This window comes from Mixophyes fleayi, chromosome 2 (assembly GCF_038048845.1).
Source record: "Mixophyes fleayi isolate aMixFle1 chromosome 2, aMixFle1.hap1, whole genome shotgun sequence".
Taxonomy (NCBI): Eukaryota; Metazoa; Chordata; class Amphibia; order Anura; family Limnodynastidae; genus Mixophyes; species Mixophyes fleayi.
Genome location: NC_134403.1, coordinates 6,258,873 through 6,286,169, shown reverse-complemented (window position 1 = coordinate 6,286,169; position 27,297 = coordinate 6,258,873). Strand labels below are relative to the sequence as shown.

General features: G+C 45.0%; 1 protein-coding gene across 7 annotated transcripts in view; it reads left to right on the top strand.

Moving 5' to 3' along the window:
* ARAP1 (ArfGAP with RhoGAP domain, ankyrin repeat and PH domain 1) overlaps positions 1–27,297 on the top strand; it is a 141,580-nt gene that overhangs the window by 71,103 nt on the left and 43,180 nt on the right. For all 7 annotated transcript variants that reach the window (XM_075198344.1, XM_075198343.1, XM_075198342.1 and 4 more), the window contains 9 exons: positions 218–373; positions 3,900–3,969; positions 4,827–4,947; positions 5,189–5,373; positions 6,461–6,567; positions 6,900–7,099; positions 7,331–7,416; positions 9,403–9,585; positions 21,560–21,734. In XM_075198344.1, coding sequence (XP_075054445.1) covers positions 218–373; positions 3,900–3,969; positions 4,827–4,947; positions 5,189–5,373; positions 6,461–6,567; positions 6,900–7,099; positions 7,331–7,416; positions 9,403–9,585; positions 21,560–21,734 — 1,283 coding nt within the window. The remainder of the gene's footprint in view (positions 1–217; positions 374–3,899; positions 3,970–4,826; positions 4,948–5,188; positions 5,374–6,460; positions 6,568–6,899; positions 7,100–7,330; positions 7,417–9,402; positions 9,586–21,559; positions 21,735–27,297) is intronic.

Below are 27,297 nucleotides of genomic sequence, written 5' to 3'. Positions count from 1 at the left end.
ACCCCTTGTAATGTAACATGGTTTTGTCCAGGAGACTGAAATAAGAATCCTCTTCATTTAAGATCCTTAATGAATCAGGCCCCTAGTGGTCACTTGAGGCCGTTTCTCAGGGTAATACGCTATGAGGTTGTCCCTGCGTTGGGAGCCTCCATCATAGATTTGCGCACCGTTCTCTCCCCTCATCATAAAACGTTTGTCTTGTCTTCTGTTCCGCCAGTGACGAGGATCTCAGCGCATGGCGATCCAGCAGCTCTCTTGCCTCCGGGATCTCTAGCTCTAACAGCTTCAGCGGAAACATGGATGACGGCGAATCGTCTACTCAGCAGTCCTCGGTCATCAAAGCCGGATGGCTGGACAAGAACCCTCCGCAGGGGTGAGTGAGAGGTGTCTCCTCCGTTTCTTCATAAAGTCTATCGTTACCTATCTAGGGGTGGGAGACATTTTGGCGGCTGAACCAGTTTTCATGAGAATGCAGCCTATCGATTCGCTAACTACTAATGACATCATAGAGGCGTGACCTTAGAGGGTACCACAGAATAAGCCAGATACACAGTGCTAATCACCAGTATTGCTGTGCACAGAGCCGTATGGTGCTCCATAAGTGAGGCATGAGGCCACATGGTGCCACTAGGAGGTAGTCAGGGCCCTTCCAGGCCAGGCTAATACACAGTAGGTAAATACTTCTCCTTCATTTGACATCCGGCTTCTAAACGGGTCACAGAAATCTTTGTCACTCATTTCATTTTTAATGTAAAGTCAAAGTCGTATAGGGCGAAGGAGGTATGACCAAGCGCTACTGAGGGGGCTGCCACACTGCGCCTGCCGCCATCTTTGACTCTTATCCTCTAGCGCCACCCAAGGATGGCTCAGTGTCTTCAGCCTTTACCATGGGAATACGTCAGGATTAAAATCTTATACATTTTTCTTTCATGTTTTCCTTTTACTTTGGAGAACAACTACTCTCATATATTTTAAAATAAGTGTTCGTTTATACTGCTCCCTGTCACAATGTTGCAACGTCCCTGAAGTCTTGCACCCTAGGCTGCAGCCTAGTTGGCTTATTAGTTAATCAGGCCCTGGAAGAAGGGAATCGATAGTCTGTTTTCTTTTGAATAATGGTTCAGCCAAAAAAATGGCTGCCCCCACTGTGATCAGTCAGATCCTGGGTGAACTAGTCATACTCCAGCGGTCCTGTAACTATGGGCTCTATTGCTGGCGTTGGATCTCTCACGTTCCTGCATTATGGAAGCGGAGTGATGGAGGTTCTGAGATTTATCTAACATAGAAGATTATGTTTCCTGCCTGTATCCTGCTGCCTGTGGATTGTGTCTGTACGCTCACACTCCCGCACATCTGCACACACATAATCCTCCCAGCCCTGGGTTAGAGATTCTTCTTCCCACTGGGGATTACTGTCTGACCACCACACCCAGTATCCTCCGTGAGAAGTCAGCATCGGCCACAATGTATTCTCTATCATTTTCCTTTCTTTGTGCATCTGGTCAGATTTCTTATACTTCCTTATTCCTCATTATCCTTCTTCCATTATAATTTATGCTGTCAATTCATATTACCATCCTGACAATAAAAGCAAAGTAAAAAAGCAAGAAAGTGTTTGTGTGTGCATCACCTGAAGTGTTGCAATGTGTGTATGTGTGAGAGAGAGTGAAAAGCATAACAAAACAAACAATGCTGACACAGATATGCTGAACCACTTTGCTGTAGTGTCTTCAGGAATGTCTGTTTGGTAGAAACAACAACTTTTGTAGTTCCAGCAATTCACAAAACAAACCAAAGTATTTACAATTCCATACGACCCTGCTGCTAGCTAGACACACAGTCCCCTCACTAGTCACCGGTCACTGGCTGAAGTCGGTCGCCCCGCCCACGACACAAGTCCAGTTATTTAAGCTTACTCCCCAACACTAACTAGCTGAACCCTTAATTAATTAGTTACACCCATGTGCTCTACTTGTGATTCTGTGCTCTGTGTGTGGAGAAGTGTGGAGACCTAACCCTGTCTGCACTATGAGCCTGCAGACCACCAGAGGAAATATTAGTTAGCTGCTGCACTTTTTGGGTTTCTGTGGGAGGAGTCACTGGGTGGGCTGTGTGCACTGACTGGGGTTCATGTAGGAGGAGTCACTGGGAGGACTGTGTGCACTGACTGGGGTTCATGTAGGAGGAGTCACTGAGAGGACTGTGTGCACTGACTGGGGTTCATGTAGGAGGAGTCACTGAGAAAACTGTGTGCACTGACTGGGGTTCATGTAGGAGGAGTCACTGAGAGGACTGTGTGCACTGACTGGGGTTCATGTAGGAGGAGTCACTGGGTGGGCTGTGTGCACTGACTGGGGTTCATGTAGGAGGAGTCACTGAGAGGACTGTGTGCACTGACTGGGGTTCATGTAGGAGGAGTCACTGAGAGGACTGTGTGCACTGACTGGGGTTCATGTAGGAGGAGTCACTGAGAGGACTGTGTGCACTGACTGGGGTTCATGTACAAAGAGTCACTGGGAGGACTGTGTGCACTGACTGGGGTTCATGTAGGAGGAGTCACTGGGAGGACTGTGTGCACTGACTGGGGTTCATGTAGGAGGAGTCACTGAGAGGACTGTGTGCACTGACTGGGGTTCATGTAGGAGGAGTCACTGAGAGGACTGTATGCACTGAGTGGGGTTCATGTAGGAGGAGTCACTGAGAGGACTGTGTGCACTGACTGGGGTTCATGTAGGAGGAGTCACTGAGAGGACTGTGTGCACTGACTGGGGTTCATGTAGGAGGAGTCACTGAGAGGACTGTGCACTGACTGGGGTTCATGTAGGAGGAGTCACTGAGAGGACTGTGTGCACTGAGTGGGGTTCATGTAGGAGGAGTCACTGAGAGGACTGTGTGCACTGACTGGGGTTCATGTAGGAGGAGTCACTGAGAGGACTGTGTGCACTGACTGGGGTTCATGTAGGAGGAGTCACTGAGAGGACTGTGTGCACTGACTGGGGTTCATGTAGGAGGAGTCACTGAGAGGACTGTGTGCACTGACTGGGGTTCATGTAGGAGGAGTCACTGAGAGGACTGTGTGCACTGACTGGGGTTCATGTAGGAGGAGTCACTGAGAGGACTGTGTGCACTGACTGGGGTTCATGTAGGAGGAGTCACTGAGAGGACTGTGTGCACTGACTGGGGTTCATGTAGGAGGAGTCACTGAGAGGACTGTGTGCACTGACTGGGGTTCATGTAGGAGGAGTCACTGAGAGGACTGTGTGCACTGACTGGGGTTCATGTAGGAGGAGTCACTGAGAGGACTGTGTGCACTGAGTGGGGTTCATGTAGGAGGAGTCACTGAGAGGACTGTGTGCACTGACTGGGGTTCATGTAGGAGGAGTCACTGAGAGGACTGTGTGCACTGACTGGGGTTCATGTAGGAGGAGTCACTGAGAGGACTGTGTGCACTGACTGGGGTTCATGTAGGAGGAGTCACTGAGAGGACTGTGTGCACTGACTGGGGTTCATGTAGGAGGAGTCACTGAGAGGACTGTGTGCACTGACTGGGGTTCATGTAGGAGGAGTCACTGAGAGCACTGTGTGCACTGACTGGGGTTCATGTAGGAGGAGTCACTGAGAGGACTGTGTGCACTGACTGGGGTTCATGTAGGAGGAGTCACTGAGAGGACTGTGTGCACTGACTGGGGTTCATGTAGGAGGAGTCACTGAGAGGACTGTGCACTGACTGGGGTTCAGTCTTTGCTAATGGTTTTGAGGTCCAGAATGCAACACTTCTTCATATATGTAGAATAAGATGTACAATTCTGCCTCATCTTTGTCCTATTATATCTGACATAAACATAGTAAATTAATGACCCATTTAGCCATGTCTGATATCTTACTTGTCTTCTTTGAAGGTCATACATATTCCAGAGACGATGGGTGAAGCTGGACGCAGACTTCCTGCGGTACTATGACAGTGAGAAGGTAAAGTCAGGGTTCATAGTATTCACCATTCACTGATACTTCTCTATGTGCGATCCATATCTGTTCCCAGGTGATTGGGGTATCTTCAGTCCCTGCACCATTTATCTGCACATGTTGGAGGAAGCCATTACTTCACTGGGAAATGGAGGCATCACTAAGGCATCATAGTCTACATTCATGTACATGTTGGCCCCTCCCACAACATGGCGGCCTCCGCTCTGAACAGCAATGAGTACACTTCAAAAAATATTTATCTGGAAATATTTATTCTTCTGTAACATTTTTAGAAGCACCAGGATTAACTGATATCCGCAGAGACAAATTGAATATACAGTGGTAATAATTCAGATACTTGCACAGAAACAAACCTGAGAGAACCTTGCTCACCAGAGCGAACAGTTCAGTGGACAAAATAATCACTTATTAGTAGATTTGGGTCCAGAAATAAAAGTCATTTGTTTCTGGATTTGTCTGATTTCTATGGCTTTTTAGTAAGTTTCCATAGGACTTATGATGATAAAATGAAAACAACGAATACATAATGAGGATAATCTGTAAGAGCACAAGGATTATATAACGAATATGTGTTGTGTCTGATTAATATAGATGAGGTTCTGCTTCTAAGTAAGATGGCTGCTCCTACTGTGTGCGGAGACTGATCCTCTCTAAAGACTCAGCATAATTATTCAGCAGATAAATAATTTGCATTGAATATTTAGATGGACATTTAGTCCAGTGCTGTCTCCTATACAGACAATTACTATCAATACTGTCTAAACTCTTAATGTGTCAAAATATTTCTTCATAAGAACTATATATGACAGATTTTTATAGAAGGTTCTGCTCTGTTATCCCAGGACATGTACTCCAAGCGGATCATAAAGACCAGCCTCATCACCAAAGTGGCCTCCACGGGTGACCAAAAGTTTGAAGTCACAACCTCGAACAGAAACTTTGTGTTCCGGGCTGAGAGCGATGGTAAGTGGGCACTACAGGAACCACGTATGAAGGGGTTGGACAGGAAGGTCTCTGTCCTTCCTCACCTATAAAGGAAAGGGTATATGCACAACATTAATGGAGCTCTTCTCCTGATCTCATTAGACTGAACCTTCTCAAGATTTTATTTCATTAACGAAAGTAACCAATTGACCAGGTTTTTGTTGTAGATTTGTGTGTAAAACTCTTAAACTTCTTGTGTTTCTTGTTTCTTCCTGGGCAGCGGAACGAAACGACTGGCTGAAGGCTTTCCAGCAGGTCGTGGAGGACAGGAGATCCAGGGTGTCCAGCACCTTCCAGGTGTCGGAGAATGTGGACAAGTGTGGCCTCCTGGAGATGAAGGGCTGTAAGCCGAAGTTGTTTGTGGTGGTTGCCACAGATAAGGTGTACCTCTACAAGAACAGTGAGGTAAGTGTCAGCCCAGGTGGGACATTCGTATCCGAGCAAAATCCATTATGACCAGAATCTAAAGATATGCTGATAGGTCCTGTAGGTCATTTACAATCTGCTTGAATTGGTACAACATCAGGTTACGTGCACACTTGTGTTAAAATTCTTCATTTAAGATGTGTTTCTAGCACAAAGTAGCAAGATAACAACGTAAACTTATCAAGCACATATTGAGTCATTAAGGAAAGTAAGGCAAAAAAAAGGAGTATGTTTTCTCCTGGACAAACCATGTTACAATACAAGGGGTGCAAATTATTTTATTATTTTACACATAAGATAAATACTGGCTGTTTTTTCATCTAGCACACAGATACTTGATAGCTTTATTTTTACACTGAAAGATAAAGTTGATCTAGGACATGCCCTACCCCAACTATAAATCTGTCCCCACATTTTAAATTTACCTCCCCCTCCAATGCAACATGGTTTTGCTCAGGTGCAAAGTTACTTCTTTGTTTGCTTTGCTCTCCTTAATGACTCGGGCCCATTAAGTGTAGCGCTGAGGTTAAGAATATAGCAGGAAGAACCCATAGTATCAGCTGGGGGTAGAATCGGCTCTGGGGAAGAAGTGGTTTTTAGAGAATGCTTAAACGATTGAATGCTGGGGAGAGCCTGGGGAGGCAGGGTAAGGAGTTCTAGAAGTGGGGAGCAGCACGGGAGAAGTATGAGAGATGGGAGTAAGATGTGGTACGGGAGGATGCGCGGTGAAGAGTCAGATCTTGTGACAAGGTGAGAGTTGTATGAACAAGACGTGTTGGTGAGTAGTTTGAATCTGGATTCTAGTGAATACGGGGAGCCAGTGTATTGATTGACAGAGTGATTGACAGGTGTGGAGTGGTGAGGGAAAAGAATGATTCTCAAACACAGTATAAAGTGCAAATTTGTACAAGTTTTGCACTATTCTCTTTCTCCCTCCTCTCCGCTGCCATGGCTTACCAATCAATGTAAAGCATTTGTTGCTGTAGTGTCTCTGGATGAGCACACACAGATTGTCTCCTTTGTGGAGTGATACAACATGAGTGAGTGTTTCTCTCTCCCCGCACAGGACTTTGTGTCTGGAGTTGGAGTAACCTCTATTGAGATGAACCTGGGTAATGTAAAGGTTGTGGATAAGAGAAGCTTCGACTTGACGACTCCTTACAAGACATTCAGGTGAGTCCTGACCTTTGGTCCAGACATTGGGAAATGAAGAAGTCGCAATTTGTCTACAAATAGGACTAGTCACAAACATTCCAAATCATTAAACGTTGGACTTTCAGATAAGAATAATCCTGGTCACTTCAGGGAACTTCTTTTAACCTTAATTACTAGGCAGATCATTTGTTTAAGCCTCTCTCGGTCATTAGAGATGACCCTCGATCGTTCGGAGCAGGTTTTACCCACACACCAGGTAGAGGCTGGGTCAGGAACACGTTCTTGTCGTATATATGTAGACAAAGCCAACTTTATATCTCCCGCTGGACTCAACCTCCTCTCGTGTTCAGTTTTATAGCGGACAGCGATCAGGAGAGGGACGAGTGGGTGGAAGCCATGATGCAGTCGGTGTCCGAAGCGCTTTCCAACTTTGAAGTAGCCAATAGGATCTGGACGGTGGAAGCGAACAGACGCTGCGCAGATTGTGACGTTCCAAACCCTGACTGGGCATCTGTCAATCTTTGCGTTGTCATTTGCAAGAAATGTGCAGGTACGGTGCTTCCGAGGACCGGTTGCGGTTAGAGAGTTGAAATTCACGTTTTTTTAAATTGCTTTAAAGCGTACCTGTGGCTTTCACACAGTGGAGGCAGCCATATTGGGGCTTAAATCTGCTTGAATCTGTAGTTATGGGCATGAAGTCTATGAACACTTTGTACGTTTTACATAATATGTTATCGTGGACACTGCGGATATAAGGAGACTTATACATGTTATTTTGTAGGAGAACACCGCAGCCTTGGGCCTAGTGTTAGCAAAGTGCGGAGTCTGAAGATGGACAATAAGGTGTGGACAGAAGAATTGATACAGGTAAGATACGTGTGTTTGTGTTACGTGGATCACTCAGAGAGACGCTCTAGTCTCAAATGTCGTTTTATTCCTCCTGTTTTCCCCGGGATGATGTGTGAAGCTTCTGGCTTTGATGCTGTTTTTCTGAAAGAAATGTTGATTATATGATCTGATCGTTACACTGACAGCTCTGCAGGAGTCATGTGATGAAAGTGGGCGTGGCCTGCTCACGGAGTACCTAATGACAAAGCATCTCATGGAAAAATGTCAATTAAAATGAGCACACAATCCCCAAGAAAATGGTCATTTCTGATGGGAATAAATTGAGGCTCACTTGGACGTATAGTGATGTTTAGATTGATGCTGGAGAAAGTACATGTGACTTTGCAGCTGTTGTGGTACTACAAGTCCCAGTATACCCAGCCACCATTTCTCTTACCTAATTTACTGCTGTAGGAATCATTGATAGTTAGGGTTAATTCCAGATAAAAGGAGCAAAACCATGTTGCACTGCAGGGAGGGGGGACGGGGGGCAGATATAAAATGTGCGGGGCAGATTTAGACTTCGTGTGTCTTAGCTTAACAAGAAACCTGCCCGCTGTGTGTGGTACATGCTGAAGCAGACAGTATTTCTCTGCATGCAAAAACCATATGCCCCCTTTACATCACAACGTGGTTTGTCCTGGTGCAAATGTGCTGCCTTCACCTGAATGTGCTTCTAACTCTACACGAGACCCATCGGGTCCTTTACTAATATGTTTTGTAGTGTCCATTCTGTTCTTGTATAGGAGCATTATAATATCCCCCAGTATAAGCCATCCAGGAGCAGAGCAGTGAGAGGAAGGGGTTAACGAGCCTGGGGAAACGTTGCTGCATCGGAATGTTCTTTGTGTTTTGTCTGGACCGAGCTCCGCCCCTGTGCCGCAGACTCCGCCAAGTTCCTCTGATCAGCTGATGTTTGTGTTGGACGGTCACATACAGACAACCTGAATGGGGTGGTGATAGTGTAACTGAGCCCTGGATGTGTACAATACATGTATCACCTGTGTTATACCTGGAGAGTTGTCACTTTGTATCTATCTGATTGTGTGATACAATCCTACGGGCTCTTCCATATGTAAAATAAAAAGCCCAAAACAAATGCAAAGAACTCATCAAATGGTGGCGTCATGACTGTGACCCCCACACACACACTATATATATATATTTATATATTCATATATATATATATATATATATATATATATATATATATATATATATTAGAGAGAGAGAGACTGTAGAGCATACCATATACTATAATGAGATACAATATTTATTTAGAATGTTTTTCTGGGTTCCAGAAGTTTAAATGATCAGACTCCTCTCCACCTCACCCTTTACAACTCCCCCATGATGGTCCTATATTTTGTATATGGGTAACGGGTTTGCTGGGTCTGTGTTATAATGTAGGTCACTCTCCTCTCTAGCACACTGTAATATGCTGTATGTTATAGAGCTATTGTGGTATATCGGACAGGCAGGAGATACGAGGGGTATTGTGGTCCGACAGACCTGATTATGTAAGAACTGATAAGCATAAGGACTTTTATGGATACAAAGGGATGGGGGGTTTCATTAAGCCAATAGTGAATATAACCTCATGGAAGATAATGTGATGTGAGATTTGTATCACTGTGTAGTAATTCACAATCCTCATTTGGAGCAGACCTGGAGAACAGGGTTCTGAGTACATATGTTGCAGAGTGTTTAGGGGATTTGCAGAGTTTTCAGGCATGGTTTGTTGTACAGGGTGCAGGTAGGCTGAATCGTGCTTCTTTCTGATCAGAGGGGAGGATGAGCGATCAGAGCAGCCTATATCTGTATTACAGAGGTCCTGTTTGATGTCTACACAACACATCTAATGCACTGGCTGAATGTGGGGATAATTATCTATTTATCATGTCCATCTGCTTTATGAGATTACCCTCAGTAATGGGCTCGCGTGTCCTTGTCTCCTCTCACCAGCTGTTCCTGAATCTTGGCAATGAGGTCAGCAACAAGTTCTGGGCGGCCAACATCCCCCCGAGCGAAGCCATTGAGTGTTGGAGCAGCTCAGCGGAGAGGAAGTCCCACATCACAGCCAAGTACCGCGAGGGCAAGTACCGGCGCTACCACCAGCTCTTTGGTAATCAGACGGAGCTCAACAAGGTGAGGACCAGTGACCCGGCTGTGGTTTGGGGATGTACTTTCCTTTTTTTATAGGATCCTTTATCCTGATTATTGTAACTTTACATTTCTGCTAAATTACATTGGTACGAATGTTATTCTCAAGAACAATCCACAAATCTCAGCAGGTTTACACCAAACGTACAGCGCCACCTAGTGTTAGAGCAATTGTTGGGGATACCGTGCTTCAGTACCTGTCGGGTAGGGCACTCTTGTTGTATTTCATGGAAACAGATCTGTGATATAGATATTATATATTACAATTCGTATTTATAATGTTCTTTAAAAGCACTATGGTCACTATTATTGTTTTGTTTGTTTAGGCAGATATTATATATCAGACTAATCTTATGTAAGCCATTAATCAGGACAATAATACGTTCTTACCTGAGCTGTCATTAGGGTGACATTTATAGCGGAGGCATCCTGCGACTATTCAGGCGGTGTAGAACTACATGTCCCAGCATTGCTCCTGGCCTACACCATGGCAGAGCATGAAATTCAGCTCACTCATCCCCTGTTATTGTATATTCATTGCTGGAGACAGAAGAAGAATTACAGTAATGTCAGCCGCACCTGCCGAATGTTGCTTTGTGGAAGAAATTCCTGCAGTTTAATCTGCTGAGGTCTAACATCTGTGGGCCAGACGGCACATGGAGGGGGGTGCACAATGCTGGGGATTGTGGTGTGAATCACAGCACGAGATCAGAGACGTGGACCATACAGACGGACAGAGAGAAATTATTATCGCTCTATCTAGTCTAATATCAGCTTTATATCCATGAGAAACGTTATTCTTTTCTATTTTTTAGTTTAGTTTATCAGGAAGGAAAAATATAAGGAAGGGGCGTGGGAAGGGTTAAAGGTGATCAGATAGCAGAATTGAGAGATTTGGTACTTCAGAAAAACCCTGTGAGTCGCTGTTTAAACTTCATTGACTGGAGGGGGTTGTAATTTTAGAGTTGTGTGATTGATTGTTGAGATGTAGTTTTAGGGTTGTGAGATTAGTGAGATGTAGTTTAGTGTTGTGTGATTGGTGAGCTGTAGTTTTAGGGTTGTGTGATTGGTGGCCTGTAGTTTTAGGGTTCTGTGATTGGCTGTAGTTTTAGGGTTGTGTGATTAGTGAGATGTAGTTTTAGGGTTGTGTGATTGGTGGGCTGTAGTTTTAGGGTTGTGTGATTGGTGAGATGTAGTTTTAGGGTTGTGTGATTGGTGGGCCGTAGTTTTAAGGTTGTGATATTGATTAGATATAGGTGTAAGTTTGTGTGATTGGTGTACTGTAGTTGTAGGATTGTGTGATTTGTTGGTAGACTGTAGTTTAATGGTTGTGTGAATGGTGGACTAATTTTAGGGTTCTGTGAGTTACCAAAAATAGAAATCAAATTATTTAAAAAATAATAAAGGTAAAAATAAACACACATACCTATATAATACATACATGTATGATGTACACATATTAGGTGCACCTGTCACAGAATGAAATAATGGGTGTGTTTTATGAGTTTATTAGATTTGATCCAGTAACAAGAAGACCCCCCCTTCCCCACCCCTCTATCCCTTTCTCCTCTGTATAATACCCACAGACCAAGGTTACTGGACCATGATCCCGACAAATCTCTCTGTCCTGATATGAGCAGTGTCACATAACGAAAGATCTAATAATCAGCCATAAATAACATAGTTATCATAGCTCAGTATTATTACTATTGTCTGTATGGTGTAAGCATCCAGGGCCTTGCAGTGTGGTCACTCCCATTAACAGGCTGCGTAATGCAGACCATTGGTGACATACACAGTAGTTGGAATCTCCCCTCTGTGACTCTGCCGTATATGTGGCATTAAGTGTTACGGCTGGGACACAGCTGCCCTTTCAGCCGGGGTTACACAGACGTACCCGGGAGCTGCTGATCTGCTGACTGTACCAGCTCTTTCTCTGTGGGCTCAGCAGAGTCAGCTGCTCCTGTCAGTGTATGAGCAGGACTGGCATTGTGCCACCCGCTACCTGTTCTACATGCCAGACACCTTGTCTACCCGCACGTTCAGTCCTCTTATGTCACCAGCAAGGGCATACAGCAATGTAAGAGTTAATGCATTGAGGGTGGCCGGGCGAGGGACCAGTTCTGTGCAGATATACATGGTCAGGATTATTCTTAACATTTATTTATATAGCGCCAGCAAATTCGGTAGCGCTTTATAATTGGGAACAAACACAGTAATAAAACAATACTGGGTAATACATACAGAGGTAAGAGGGCCCTGCTCCCAAACTTACAATCTATGTGCTAATGGGAATCTGATACATGAGAGTAACTGCTACATATTGCATATTGGTCCAGCCAGATTGCAAAGATAAAAGTGCTTAGTGGGCTGTATGATCAGTCACACAGCGATGTGGGTCAGAGGGTTGTTGTTTTGTGTAAAAGGCCCTAAGGAGGATAAGAGCGTGGTAGAGGAATATTATAAGCTTGTCTGAAGAGGTGGGTATTCAAGAATGATTGAAGGTTTGTAGTCCAGAAGAACGTGCCATTGTGCAAGGGAGGGAATTCAACAAAGAGGGTGCAGCCCAAAAAAAGGCCTGTTACCGGGAATGGGAGGATGTGATGAGAGTAGAAGAGAGACGCAGATCTTGTGCAGAACGGAGGTGTCGAGTTGGGAGATATTTTGAGACAAGTGAGGAGATGTATGTCGGTGCAGTTTTGTTAATGACCTTGTAGGTCAGTATTTTATACTGGATTCTGTGAAAATCAGGCAACCAATGTAGAGGCTGAAAGAGCGGATCAGCAGTGTACAAAAGATTTGCAAGGAAAACCAATCGAGCCGCCGTGTGCAAAATAGATTGTAGTGGTGAGAGATTTTGCAGTGTCTTGTGTGAGATATGTGTGTATTCACATGGGAAATGGGAGAGAGCTGGGACTTACACTGCATAAAGAAACAGACATTGACGCTCTGCACTCACCAAACACACAATCATTACTGTGTATTACCGAGCAGAATAATATACATGAAATAAGTGAAGTGTTGGTACCTAACTAAACATATCCGTCATTCTCTCTCTCTCACTCCCCTGCAACAGGCGATGTATAAGTGACAGCTTTGCAGACTTGCTCTGCAGACATGGACTGTATGGATTTGTTGCTTTATATTGTCTTCTAATTTCATTTAAATTCATTTAAAGGGGAAAAATATTCAGCTGTTTTATAAATGATCCACAGACATGCGTTAGCGTTAGAGAATTAATGACAGCTCACAAATGGCAGCTTTACTGCTAATTTATTATACCGGCATGAAAGGCATTTGGATGCAGAACATGTCATGTGACTGAGGAGTGCATTGTGGTGCATGCTGGGTAACGCACGGCTGTATCCTGACTCTTCATGATCTATCTCAGTTGGGAAGTCACAGCTCAGACTGTAACCGATCTATTGGATGGGCGCATCTCACTCCAGCAGCTGCAGAACTCTGTTCTCTGTTCTCCGATGTACAGTCGTCCTTCTCTATTGTTCAAAACATTCAAGAATTTAGGCAGAATACCAAAGTACAACCATTTTTGTCGCTGTCCCGCTGCCAGATCATTTACTGGTATATACTTGAGGTCTGCATGAATATCTTATTGTTTAAAACCATCAGCAATATAGCAGAAACCTTAATCCTGGTCAGTAACTGGGAAATAAGGTGGGAACTACTCACTGTGTGGTGTATCGGTAGCAGTGGGCGGTACAAGCAGAGGACCGGCTGTAGAAGGCTGAGGATCACCGAGGGTGGAGGAGAACCGTGATGTTCTGTCCAGGGGTTCCAGACCCCAGAGAAGGGGACAGGAGTGTGACGGAGGATGGTTGTGATGTTTTCCATGGGGTAGACCTGCCAGATGTGGTTGACAATGGAAGGAAGAGGAAACGGTTCAGGTTGTTCCAAAATAGGGCAAACTGACATTTTACTGCGCTGAGTATATGTGTGAGCAGCTTCTGAGTGTGTTTAGGGATATCAGGCAGGGGATGAGGTAGTAAGGAGTAGGAGAGACCGGCAGGAAGCGAAACGTGAGTAATATTGGAGATGAAGCAATGAATAGATGCCCAGAAGGGGAGCATTCTTGGACAGTGCCACCAGATATGGGACACGGTACTTACTTGACCACACAGGTGCAAACACAATGGAGAGGCGTCTGGGTAGATAGTGTGGAGCCTACGGAGGCCTAGGTACCATCAATAATAGATTTTCTGAGCATTTTCGCTAATTTTGTCCTCCAGAGCGAGTGTCTCCCCCATGTCCTCCTCCCATTTGAGTTCATGTGGCTACTTAAGGGGGCGTTTATGTTATAAAATGAGGCGATAGAAGGTGGCGATAAGGTCTCTGGAGGAAGAGCGTAGGGAAGAGAAGGATATTAGAGGGGATGTCAGTCACTGTACGTCTAATGTGTCATAGAAGTGGCGAAGCTGTTAGTATTGAAAGAAGCAAGATGAGTGGATACAATATTAGGCTTGTAGGTCAATGTAGGGAACAGTTGAAAGGGAACTGTGTCCTTAAGAAATTTGATGTTACATTGTGTCCAAAATGTAGTCTGGTGGGACGGAAGGGTTCTTCCATAGAGGAGTCATGCGCCAGGCGTTAGGGGTCAGTTCATATGATGTCACAGTGTGGGACCAGCTTGTGAGCGAGAACGCTAGCGAGGGGTGAGGTGCGCGAGAGGGTTGGGGCGGTGGTGAGGCTTCAACCACAGGAGGGAGGCTGGAGAATAGGTGTTGGAGAGAGCAGCTTCAACATCAGCCCAGACTCCAAGGCCGGGAGGTGAATGAAGAAGGACACACTGGATGAGGTGAGTGGCTCAGTAGTATTTAAGGATATGGGGAACTCCAAGGCCTCCATCCAGTGAGGGTTTATGAAGAGTCTTCATGCGAATCTTCAGCTTTCTCGTCGACCAAATAAATTTAGTGGCAGCTGTTGGAGAAGTTTAAAGGAGCTTGGGGAGGCTTTGAGGGGGAGGGTTTGGAATAAGTACAGGAGATGTGGAAGGACATTAATTTTAAGGGAGTTTATGTGACCCGTCCAAGAGATTGTAAGTTTGTCCCATTTGGGAAGGTCCGCTCTAATGGCCGCAAAGAGAGGGGGAAACTTTGTGACCTATAATTGCTCATAAGTGCGAGTTAAATAGACTCCAAGGTATTTCAATTGAGAGAATTGCCAACGAAAGTTGAAACTGGACTCAAGGCCTTGTAATTGCATTGGGGGAGTGTTCAGGTCTAGAATTTCAGATTTTGATGGTTTGATCTTGTAGCTGGAAATGTCCCCAAAATGCGTAAGGTCATTAAGTAGGTTAAGGAGGGATATGCGGTGATTAGTAAGAGTCAAAAGAATATCGTCCTCATAGAAGGATAGTTTATATTCGGAGAAGTTGAGACAGATGCCCGAGCTGTCAGCGTTGAGACGAATTTTGGGGGCAAGGGGTTCGATCATGAGGGAGAATATAAGAGGGGAAATCGGGCATCCCTGGTGAGTGCCGTTTCAGATAGCGGAGGAGGAGGATTGAAAGCCATTGGCCAAAACAGATGCAGTGGGATTGAAATACAGGAACACTACTGCCTGCGGGAAGGGACCCCCCATGCCCATAGCCCCCAGGGTCCGTTGCATATAGGGCCACCTCACCATGTCAAAGGAAACGTAGGTCAGATCAATCACACAACGTGTATTGTTCGAAGCCTGGCGGCCGGGGACAAACCCCACTTGGTCCAGATGGCCCAGCGAGATGATTACAAAGTTTAAGCTGTTGGCAAGAATTTTTGCAATCTGTTTAAGGTCCACATTTAGTAGTTATATGGGTCTATAATTACTACAAATATGAAGGTCTCGGCCAGGCGTAGGGATCACCACAATATCTGCGTGTGTAGTGGCCGGGTCAAATTTGGAGCCTTCATCTATATTTTTAACGACTTCCTGCTGAGAATTCAGACTAAAAAGATATGTGTTGGTCGGTCACAAATGAAAAGACTTACCGTATTTCCCCATGTATAAGACGCACCTTTTTCCCCAAAATTTTGGGTCTAAAAACTGGGTGCGTCTTACCCTGTCAGATGGTTCTTCAGCCCGGTAATGTCTTCTTTCTTCTGTCCATTCTGATCCTGATGCTGGAAAGTCGCTTACCGTCCTCTTCGCGATGACCGGATGTGGTGCGTCAAACGCAGTTGGAACGGACACTTCTGGTTTCTGCATTTGGCGTTTTTCCAATCAGGACCTTGTCAAAGTCCTGATTGGACATCCGGTCATCGCGAAGAGGACAGTAAGCGACTTTCCAGCATCAGGATCAGAATGGACAGAAGAAAGAAGACCGGACAGAGGAAGCATCTGACAGGGTGAGGCAGGATTAGCAATAAGGTTAGAACTCTGTCTCTCCTCTCTGTACCCGCTGCACAATTACTCTGTGAAAAAATTGAGGACAATGTTTTTTGCAGTCACCAGTTACTCTGCAAAAGACTATAATCAATTTTTTCACATGATTTATACAGGTGCGTCTTATACATGGGAAAATACGGTAATTACCATGGGATCACTGCCTTCAGATGTCCTCCTACATATCAAGCAGCCTCAGTAATCAATACATTTCCAATACAACACAATATAAATAATTAGTACATTTGCAATGATACACAGCGGCGCACTGCGCTCCTACTTAAAATATATTCTACAATAAGTTATTTCTCCGTGATCCATCCACAATCCTCTTACGCAGCGCTGTACAAAGTATATTTGTCACTTACATCAGTCCTGCCCCATTATCGCTTACGGTCTAAATTCCCTGTCAGACACATTGGTCCATTTTGCCAGAAGCCAAATACCAGTATGTTTTTGGAGTGTTGGAGGAAACTGGAGCACCTGGAGGAAACTGACGCAAACACGGGGAGAACATACAATCTGCAGACAGATAGTGACCTGGGGCCTGATTCATTAAGGATCTTATTTCAGTCTCCTGGACAAAACCATGTTACAATGCAAGGGGTGCAAATGAGTGTTCTGTTTTGCACATAAGTTAAATACTGACTGTTTTTTCATGTAGCACACAAATATCAACTTTAAATGTCATTGTATAAATAATCTATCAAGTATTTGTGTGTTACATGAAAAAAACAGTCAGTATTTAACTTATGTGCAAAACAGAATCTGACTTTTTACTGCACAACGGTCCAGTTTGTCCACATCCTTTTGCAGTGAGATACTGTGGTTCCCGGTGTTTAAAGAGTTAACCCGCTGTGCTGAGCCCATTACTCAGTATTAGGGTCCCGGCCACCCACACGTTTACTGTTGGAGAATCAGAAGCGGAATCCTCTTTATTTCCACATTTGTTTTAACTCCTCTTTGTTCTGTAATCTGCTCCTGTTGCATCTTCATAGATCAGCACAGTATGACTGTTACTGATGTCCTAAAATAGATACAATGTAATAATAACAAATGTGTCGTTACCCTGTGTGTTAGATTGCCCCATGGGTTAGATTGCCCCATGTGTTAGATTGCCCCATGTATTAGATTGCCCCATGGGTTAGATTACCCCATGTATTAGATTGTCCCGTGTGTTAGATTGCCCCATGTGTTAGATTGCCCCATGTATTAGATTACCCCATGGGTTAGATTATGATTGCCCCTGGTTTGCACTAATTTTTCCACCTTGCTAGTAATGATCAGTTGTATAGCGCTGACAGTACACAGCGCTGTACAACAGGGGTCAGATCAGGTCACAGGAGCCGTACACTGATGTATGGAACCATGGACTATGGCAGGGGAAGGGTTACCTGGCTCAGTGCTGACTTCTGTTGTGTTAGGGACACGGCCCCTCCCATGGGCGAGGCCAGAGCTGGGGCTCCAAATGCAAATCCCACTTACATCACCCAGGGATCCTATAGTGGGAGGAAAATATCAGTCAGTGGAACTGCTTCCAGGAGTAAGGACCCAGCTTTACTGAGCACACTGACTGCACTTACACAGCTCTACTCACACTCAGAGCTTTATCTGAGCACACTGACTGCACTTACACAGCTCTACTCACACTCAGAGCTTTATCTGAGCACACTGACTGCACTTACACAGCTCTACTCACACTCAGAGCTTTATCCTGAGCACACTGACTGCACTTACACAGCTCTACTCACACTCAGAGCTTTATCTGAGCACACTGACTGCACTTACACAGCTCTACTCACACTCAGAGCTTTATCTGAGCACACTGACTGCACTTACACAGCTCTACTCACACTCAGAGCTTTATCTGAGCACACTGACTGCACTTACACAGCTCTACTCACACTCAGAGCTTTATCTGAGCACACTGACTGCACTTACACAGCTCTACTCACACTCAGAGCTTTATCTGAGCACACTGACTGCACTTACACAGCTCTACTCACACTCAGAGCTTTATCCTGAGCACACTGACTGCACTTACACAGCTCTACTCACACTCAGAGCTTTATCTGAGCACACTGACTGCACTTACACAGCTCTACTCACACTCAGAGCTTTATCTGAGCACACTGACTGCACTTACACAGCTCTACTCACACTCAGAGCTTTACTGAGCACACTGACTGCACTTACACAGCTCTACTCACACTCAGAGCTTTATCTGAGCACACTGACTGCACTTACACAGCTCTACTCACACTCAGCCTTATCCGAGCACACTGACTGCACTTACACAGCTCTACTCACACTCAGAGCTTTATCTGAGCACACTGACTGCACTTACACAGCTCTACTCACACTCAGCCTTATCCGAGCACACTGACTGCACTTACACAGCTCTACTCACACTCAGAGCTTTATCTGAGCACACTGACTGCACTTACACAGCTCTACTCACACTCAGAGCTTTATCTGAGCACACTGACTGCACTTACACAGCTCTACTCACACTCAGCCTTATCCGAGCACACTGACTGCACTTACACAGCTCTACTCACACTCAGAGCTTTATCCTGAGCACACTGACTGCACTTACACAGCTCTACTCATACTCAGCTTTATCCTGAGCTTACATAACTCTACTCACACTCAGGGCTTATTCACACTCAGTCTTATCCTGAGCACACTGACTGCACTTACACAGCTGTACTCACACTCACCCTATGATCGCTCACTGTAAGGTCACAGATAGATAATCCAGCCATCTGCTCACACCAGATCACCGCATCGCTGGCACACGTCTGTGGGTGACATGGAGGACTCCAGTCTGCTGACAGGTACAATGTGTCATCCTGTCATATATGTAGCATTGATTACATGGGAGATGCGTGTTGCTCATAGACGTGTTTCTGTAGCACACGCAGCTCACTGGGCTTAGTGTACGGTTAGATATTATGATATTACGATGCATTGTGTGTGGTGTTTGTTGTCCCCTCTCCTCCTCCAATCCAGGGGCCAGGGGCCCTTCCCGGGCTGGGTCAGGGGGTTATCTGTGTGAAGTGTTTTTGTGACAATGACAAGTTAAGGGATTTGCGGAGTAGAGAACATCTGATCTGATTATATTATTATCATTTCCCAGATCGTAAACCCTTCTGACTGCTCTGTGTGTTACTGACAGAAGCCAAATCCATCTGGTATCTGTTTATTCATCTAAAATGTATGACTTGTTCAGTGCACGCTGCCATATTTATGTCCACATCCCAGGTCACTGACTTGATGAGTAGATTTTGATACCGTTGTTGTTTGTCTGCTCAGATCTCCGGTTAATCAAATACTCAGTGAGAGTAAAGCACTTAGGTTGGCAATGAAATGTCTCTGTTCTCGGTCACCCACTTTTGAACCATTTTCTTTATTTTACTTAAAACTGTTCCTCCCAATTGTCCTGATTCCAGGGCTCTATCGGTCGTCGCACAGTCAGGACTTTTGTCACCACTGCGGGACTGCCGGGGAACCTGTCCAGCGCGGTTGGGCCCCGTCCTGTAGGGACATCTAGTAGGATGGTTGGTTGTACAGCACCGTCCGGGCACCAAGCCTCACCCAGCGAATGGGTCCAGTGACCGCTGACCGCTCTGTAGACAGACAGTGGTCTGGTGATGTAACTGGACCATGAAGCCAGGTAGACAATATGTGGTGCTCCACCTGTTGTGGAACTACATGTCCCTGGCTTTCTGGTCATGCTGGGACTTGTAGTTCCACAGCAACTGATGAGCCACTGAGAGAGACCTACACACTGGGGACTGATACATTGATCTATATGGAAGAAATGGATGTGAGGAAGTAAATCTGACCAGAATGAAATTCTCTGTCGGCTGTGATATTGAGTCCACTATCCATAGTCCCTCTGTATAGTCCCGAATCCCTCTGTATAGTCCCCAAGCCCTCCATGTATATATCAGTCCCACTGTATAGTCCCCAGTCCCTCTATCTAGGCCACATTCCCACTGTATAGTCCCCAATCCCACTATATAGGCCACAGTCGCTCTTTATAGTCCACAGTCTTTTATATACAGTCTCTGGGCAGAATAAAAAAAATTCCAACAACAAAGAAAATATTAAAACCATTAAACATTCTATGGAGCCATTTACAAGTGTTAACATGAGGAAATGTTCCTGACATTCCTGTGACTGCTCCTCGGTCAGGCTGGATAAACAACAAATGTAAAAGATTTGTTTGTTGCTGACAAGTCAGGATTGTCGTCATTTTCTCCAGCATGGATCCCCCGAGGCCGCCATTGCTTCTCAGTCATGTGATACGTCTGACACTGACTCCACGGCGCCCCCTTATGTGGGGCCGATATGTGCAGAGAGGCAGAGACAGGGTCTGGCCAGAAGGGAACCAACCATCTAATATGACCTTTACTGTGGGATTCATTTTTTGGGGGGAGGGGGGTTTATGGGGGTTGAGTTGTTTTTTGGGAACCTCTCTTTTAGTCGCAGGTGCTGCCCACTGTTCACCTTACACACAATTGTACTTTGTATATTAATCCTTAGGGTATTTATTGTATACAGATGGGGCCGAAGTGGGTATTGGCTCCATGGAAGCCTTCAGTTTTGGGGGGACAGTATATGGGGGGTACAGAGGAAGTGGACTTGATATGTAAAGTACATTGGTAATAAACTTGATTGTGTGTTATAAAGATTTTCTCTCTGATAATAATGCTGATTACTGAGGAAGGGATTGTCCAGAGAGAAGTCTGCTATCTTGTACTAACAAACGTGGTTACTCCCACACAATGCTGGTACTGGCGTGAAACCTCCTGTTCATATCGGAGCCTGTGACACAGTTTTGTGTTAGTAGATGTGTTATAATGGGCAGCGATGAGGGCATTGTGGAATAAGCCTCAGTCTCACCCACATTCATGTTACAACTGGTTGTGCAGTGCAGCTTTCTATATAAACCAACCTTTAATAAAACCCTGGAGTCGCCCAGTTCTCCCTAAGAGCATCACGTTCCTGCTGAGAAAGCTGCAGATAAGAAACGTAGATTAAGCCAGTCGGAGAAGGATAAATATCATACAGACTCATCTAACAGGGACTAAACGCAGGATAAAACCTGCTAAAGTGCAGACAGATGGAAGAGTACGACCGTCGGTAAATCAGTAAAAGGGGGGCAAATCAGTCTTTAGATAAATTAGTAAAAATAAAATAAAAGGGCTGGATTGTGACGATGCAGCGGACGGGTGGATATGGTCAAACTGCAGAGTGTGTGGGAATTTCTCTCTTTATCTCTGTTTCTGTGTCTCTCGTCCTCTCTCTCATATAATGATGAGATAAGACCGGAGTCCAGTGCGTCAATCCAGTATTTGGCCGTCACATAAAGCCAATGTGACAACATAAATACATTAGTTCATGGCTAAAAGACTGTTTGAGAACACTGTAAACATTTGTCCCGTCACATTTCGCGAGGGGCTCTGTTTGCCCACGTGACATCCTCCTTGCTGTGAATATTTCCAGACAAACATGGCACCAGAGAAACGCGTTGTGGGGGACTAATAAACGTTTTCTGTTCTTGCAGGCTCTGTGCGTGGCAGTGACCACCAGTGATCTGACGGAGACCCAGGCCCTGGTCTTCTGTGGGGCCGACATTAATTGCTCTTCGGCGGAGGTCTTTTTCTCGCAACCCTTGGAGCTGGCGCATCAGGCGGGGCAGACGCTGCAGGAAGAGTTTCTGAGGCAGAACAGGACATCGGGTAAGAAACGTGTGTAGGTGGGATGCAGTTATATCCTTGTTCCCTACCCCCTAATTTCTGGACTTAATGTGTAAGGTTTGATTTGCAAAAACCATGAGGTTAAAACTAAACGAGTTGAAATGAACGTTTAATAATCCGTTACTAGTTATTGAAGCGTAAGATGTATTTCTGTGGCCGCTGCAGTTGTGTCACGGCACAGATCCGGTTACACCGATGCTGTAGACTCTTCTAGGTATTGGTGACTCAGACATTGAGCTGACGAGATAGAACAGGTCCCTGAACATTGCTTTAATCTCCTGGCTCCTGCGCAGGACACCGCAGGATTGTCTGGAAGTTACAGAATCGTCTGCACCTTTATAAACATTGTGGTCCCAGACGGAAGCTGAACCCAGCAGTGTGTGATCTGGGAATGTCTGAGTGTACCTTGGCAGCAGGTGGAAGGGCCCCCGGTATTCCAAGGACGTCTGAGAACCGTCGGTGTTCGATACGGACAGAGCGGCGCTGCGGAATAAGAGGAATATGTCCGTAATAACAGATTTATTCAGTGATGGACAGCTTGAGGTTCCAACATCGGAAATATGGAAAATATATCAATTATATTTATGTCACAGAGAATGTAGCAAAATGGTTTAATAATAGGTCTACAAACAAATATTCTGCTCAGCATTAATTACCAGCTGTGTCCTATGTACAGTACTGCGGAACCCATGTGGGGCCTTATAAATGAAGGGTAATAATAATATGGTAACTAGCGTTATATCCAAGGACGCAAGTATGTAATACATATACAGTTTATAATTAGCCAGAACTTGACAACCACAAACCCTAAAATACAAGTTGTCTTATATAGGAAACTACTAATAACCTTCACAAATCTATCTATCTATCTATCTATCTATCTATCTCATATCTATCTATCTCATATCTATCTATCTATCTCATATCTATATCTATCTCATACTTACCAACTTTTTTAAGTTGGTGTCCGGGAGACGCTCTGTAGCAGGTGGGCGTGCGGGGGGCGGGGCGCCAAAATTTGCATCATTTTGGCCCCGCCCCCACGACGTAATGACGCAAACTGCGTCATTTGATAGTGGGTGCGGGGCTAAACGCCGCGATGGCGTTTGGGATCTAATTCTGCCCACTTCACTAGGAATTGGGCATTCGGGAGATTGCCACATTCGCCCGGGAGTCCGGGAGACTCTCGCAAAATGCGGGAGTCTCCCGGACTTTCCTGGGAGAGTTGGCAAGTATGATCTATCTCATATCTATATCTATCTCATATCTATATCTATCTCATATCTATATCTATCTCATATCTATATCTATCTCATATCTATATCTATCTCATATCTATCTATCTATCTCATATCTATCTATCTATCTCATATCTATCTATCTATCTCATATCTATCTATCTATCTCATATCTATCTATCTATCTCATATCTATCTATCTATCTCATATCTATCTATCTATCTCATATCTATCTATCTATCTATCTCATATCTATCTATCTATCTATCTCATATCTATCTATCTATCTCGTATCTATCGATCTCATATCTATCTTTTCCCTTTTAGTGGGTTAGATACATTCTCTAGTGGAGTGTATGTAACTCTACCAGCAGCTGAATAATGTTATTCCTTTATAGTGAGGGCTTGTGTGCATTCCACCTCAATTCTGGCCCTTGCTCGGTGTCCAGCTTTTATATCCCTACCTGGGATATTTTCGGATGGCCAGGGGCAATGTGTTTTCCTGAGTGATTACTTTATATTTATACATCTTGTTATAAAATCACATCAGTGTACAGGTTACAATCCGATTTGTTCATATTCAGGGGCATAACACGGGGATTAATAAGGGGGTGCAGGGGTGGTGTGACAGGATGGACCGCCTATGTCACCCTGTCTGCTGTTGCTGAGAACTGGCTAGACTTTCTTTGCCACCGTTTCCTTTCTGTATCCCAAATACGCCCTCTAACCGCAGTAGGAGGGGCTTACAATGCTGCCACCACTGGACTCTTTACCGGCATCCCGAACCAGGTTTCTTCTGGGTAACTGATGCTGCGAGTGTACCCCGTTACTGGTGTACCTGGGCTGGTACTCCTGACCTCTTACTATGGATCGGGGAAGCTGTGGATGGATCCCCCCTGGTCCATGACACTGGCCAGGGCTGCTGGGTAGCAGGCAGAGCGATTGTACTGGGTGCTGGGTCCACACTTCAGTACAGCTGGGAACGAATTAGATTTGGGTCTAATCTGTAGGTCACAGTAAATACAGCATGGAAGAAGTTGTTAAGCAGGACCTTGAAGCAAGTGATGTTTATTTAGCTCCAGTGTCCTAACAAGAACAGGTCACACTGGTTGAAGGCACCAGTGATCAGGTCAGATGGAACAATAATGATACATTTCAGTACAAACCAGTGCTGTTTAATACAGTTTTGGACACAGCCTCGCAGGGGGTAAGCCAGCGCTCTGAAGTCTGCGTTATTTTTAGTATCTATGTTCCCCAAACATGGATTTCAATGTAATTTATACTTAACAAAATTTGCAGTAATCTGTGATATCCTAAATCACATTGATCAGAGATTTCCTTTCACTTTAACCAAGATACACTGCCAGGCCTTCAGGACAGAGCAGGCATTTGACAGTTCACATCAAAAGACTTAGTTAGCATTTCCTGCTATCGGCAAAACAGATTCCCTTCTCGCATATGCCTAATTAGAGATTTCCTCTAGTTACAATACCCCAAACAAGACATTTCCTATACCAAAATACACACAATATAAAGGCTAAGTACATTTGCAATTATATAAATAAGCGCCCAGCGCTATTTCCTTTAAATAAATTTATACAATAAGTTATTTATAAGTGATCCAGTCCTAGGTGGCGATACGTGTCCATATGTTGTGTGTGCTTACACAGGGGACGGGCACATGTGTTCTGGGAGAACATAGCAGAGGTCTGTGCTGCACTTGGGCCTCCATATCTGTCGTACCCCCTGTGATAGCATCACACACAATAGAGATCTGACGTCTCTTGCACAATTACAGTGCACACACCTCAATACCATTGTGTAGATCAGGTCTGGCCAAGCTGTGGCTCACCAGGTGTTGTAGTAATACAAGTCCCAGCATGCTCTGCCAGATGGTGTGCTGGGACTTGTAGTTTCCCAGCACCTGCAGAGATACAGGTTGGCCAGTCTGCTGTAGAGGAAAATCATTCACCGAAAACAATCAGATTATTGATTATTTCTGGTATGTTACGACCATATGAACGTTCCCTGGTGATGCTGGATGAGATGCATGTGCCCAGTGGCTGGATATTGTCCAGTTTAGCCACCTTCACGTGTCTGATCACTTCCCACGTCATGGGGCTGTCAGCGCAGTCAGAGGATGACCTACGCACACAGGTCATAGAAGTCATCTTCCGAAGCCATTTACTAACAATGATGACCCCACTGTGCACTGATTACGTAGGATCATTATTGAGCATCATAGTCGTCTCGTGGCCTCACTCTCGGAGAATATTGGGCTAATTGTGGCCAACATGAGGCCTGTTCGCTTGTCACCCCCGTGTCTCCCGCTTGTGAGCCGAGGTAGCCGGTATCTCTTCTATCGGAACTATAAGTCTGATGTTTAACACAGAGAAGCTGGAACCCAGTGCCCCAAGGACCTTCCCGGCTGACAGCGGCCCCCAGTAATGTGCTGAGAGGAGATGATTCATCTCCGGATGGAAGTCCATCTGAGTCATTCATTCTAAGTCAACAATAAATTCTAATTCTTTATTAAAGTGCTGGAATAGGTTTGCGGAGATATTTACTGAAACTGGGGACATGTGAGGCCGTTGTCTGGGAACAGAGGTGAACCCTGACGATTAACCACGGTACAGACGTGTTACATCTGTGGGGGGATTTCTGTGGCTCTCAGTTACCTGAGGTCACAGCAAAATTGGTTACAGAATGAGTATTTCAGCTCAGCGCAGGTCCATGCGGACAATTCAATTAAAATCTGTCCATTGTCGCCTCCAGCAAAAATTGTTCTACGAACAAATAACAAAAACAATTGTTCAATTCCAAATTCTGTGATAATTTTCGTTGCTGAATTTATGTTTAATTCATTCCTCACTCCCACCCCCAAAGTGGTGATACTGTATAGTCCAGAACATGACCTGACGGCCTCCACGCCAGGGGAAATGTTAAGAAATGTTTTGAGTATAAAATAAATCAGATATTGGTCATCCCAAGTCAGGTCCGAAGTAAAGCATAAGCGAGTGAGATGTGTTTGTGGACTGACATTTAGGTGAATACAGGAAACCGACTGATAGGGTCCATGTATGTAGGTAATTTGCTTATTTAATAAGATATAATAATTGTATTATATACATGTATGTTGCTTTTTCCCTCATGCTACATTACCTGCGTGACTCACGTGTGGTTGTTATTGTGTTTTTGTTGCTTGTTCTTTGCTGAAAGGTTTTAGGTGTCCAATAGTCTGGAAGGAGGTGATTAGTGGTAATTGTCACCTCACCCAGCAGCGGCTCCTTTATGTGTGGTGTATGGGAACAAGTGCTAACAGGCCTGTAAGTGGCAGAGAGGTGTCTGTGTTCATGTACTATGTGCGTTCAGGGATGAAATATTCACCTTTTTCTTGACTTCTGTAAAACAGCAAATCCCCACCGTCCCCGCGTCCCTCAGTGGGCCGGACATGAAAGTCCACAGTTAAAATGTTGACCCCATAATGTATAAGTTCTACAGTCCTGGGGGTAAATGTATTAATGGTCGGATTCTTCAACTCCGGCGTGTTCAGCGTGTTCGGCGATTAAAGTTAAAGCGGCGCTGCCTTGTAAAGAGAAGTTTCCCTTTACAAGGCAGCGCCGCTTTAAATTGAATCGCCGAAGACGCTGAACACGCCGGAGTTGAAGAATCCGGACATTAATACATTTACCCCCTAATGTGTAACGTGTGCAGGTTCTTAATGTCAACATAAATCACTAGATTTAAAATGGCAATAAATGTAAAAAACAAACCCAGCGTCACCAACCCTAATGCTGCAGCCTGAGCCGGTGAGAGTGAAATTGGGGGGACAAAAGCGTGGGGGCTCCCAGATGTTATTACCAGCACTTGGCTTTGCCATCCGGGGCTGGTGGCGCTATAGCAGCGATGGGTCCCCCTTCCACAAGGACAGTCAGCTCCGGGCTGGATTCCGCTAGGGAGATCGGGTCAGCGAAGCCAAAATGTGTTCCCCCCCCCCCCCCCCCCCCCCCCCCAGGTTTATCCAGTCCTGTGCTGGTAGCGCTAAGGCTCTTCCCACACCCCTGGGGCGGTCAATGTGGGTAATATTAATAGTAAAAATACATTTTGTCCGGGAGCACTACAGGTCCCAGCATGGTCAGGTTATCATTTAGTGTCTGGGCATGCGGGCACCTGTAGTACTACAAGCACCAGCATACCCAGGGCTGCCAGGAGACATACTGGCACCCAGGACTGCTGGGACCTGTAGTGCACCAAGGAAAAATGTAAATAAAACACAGACACAAGTGTAAAAATTATTATAATTGAA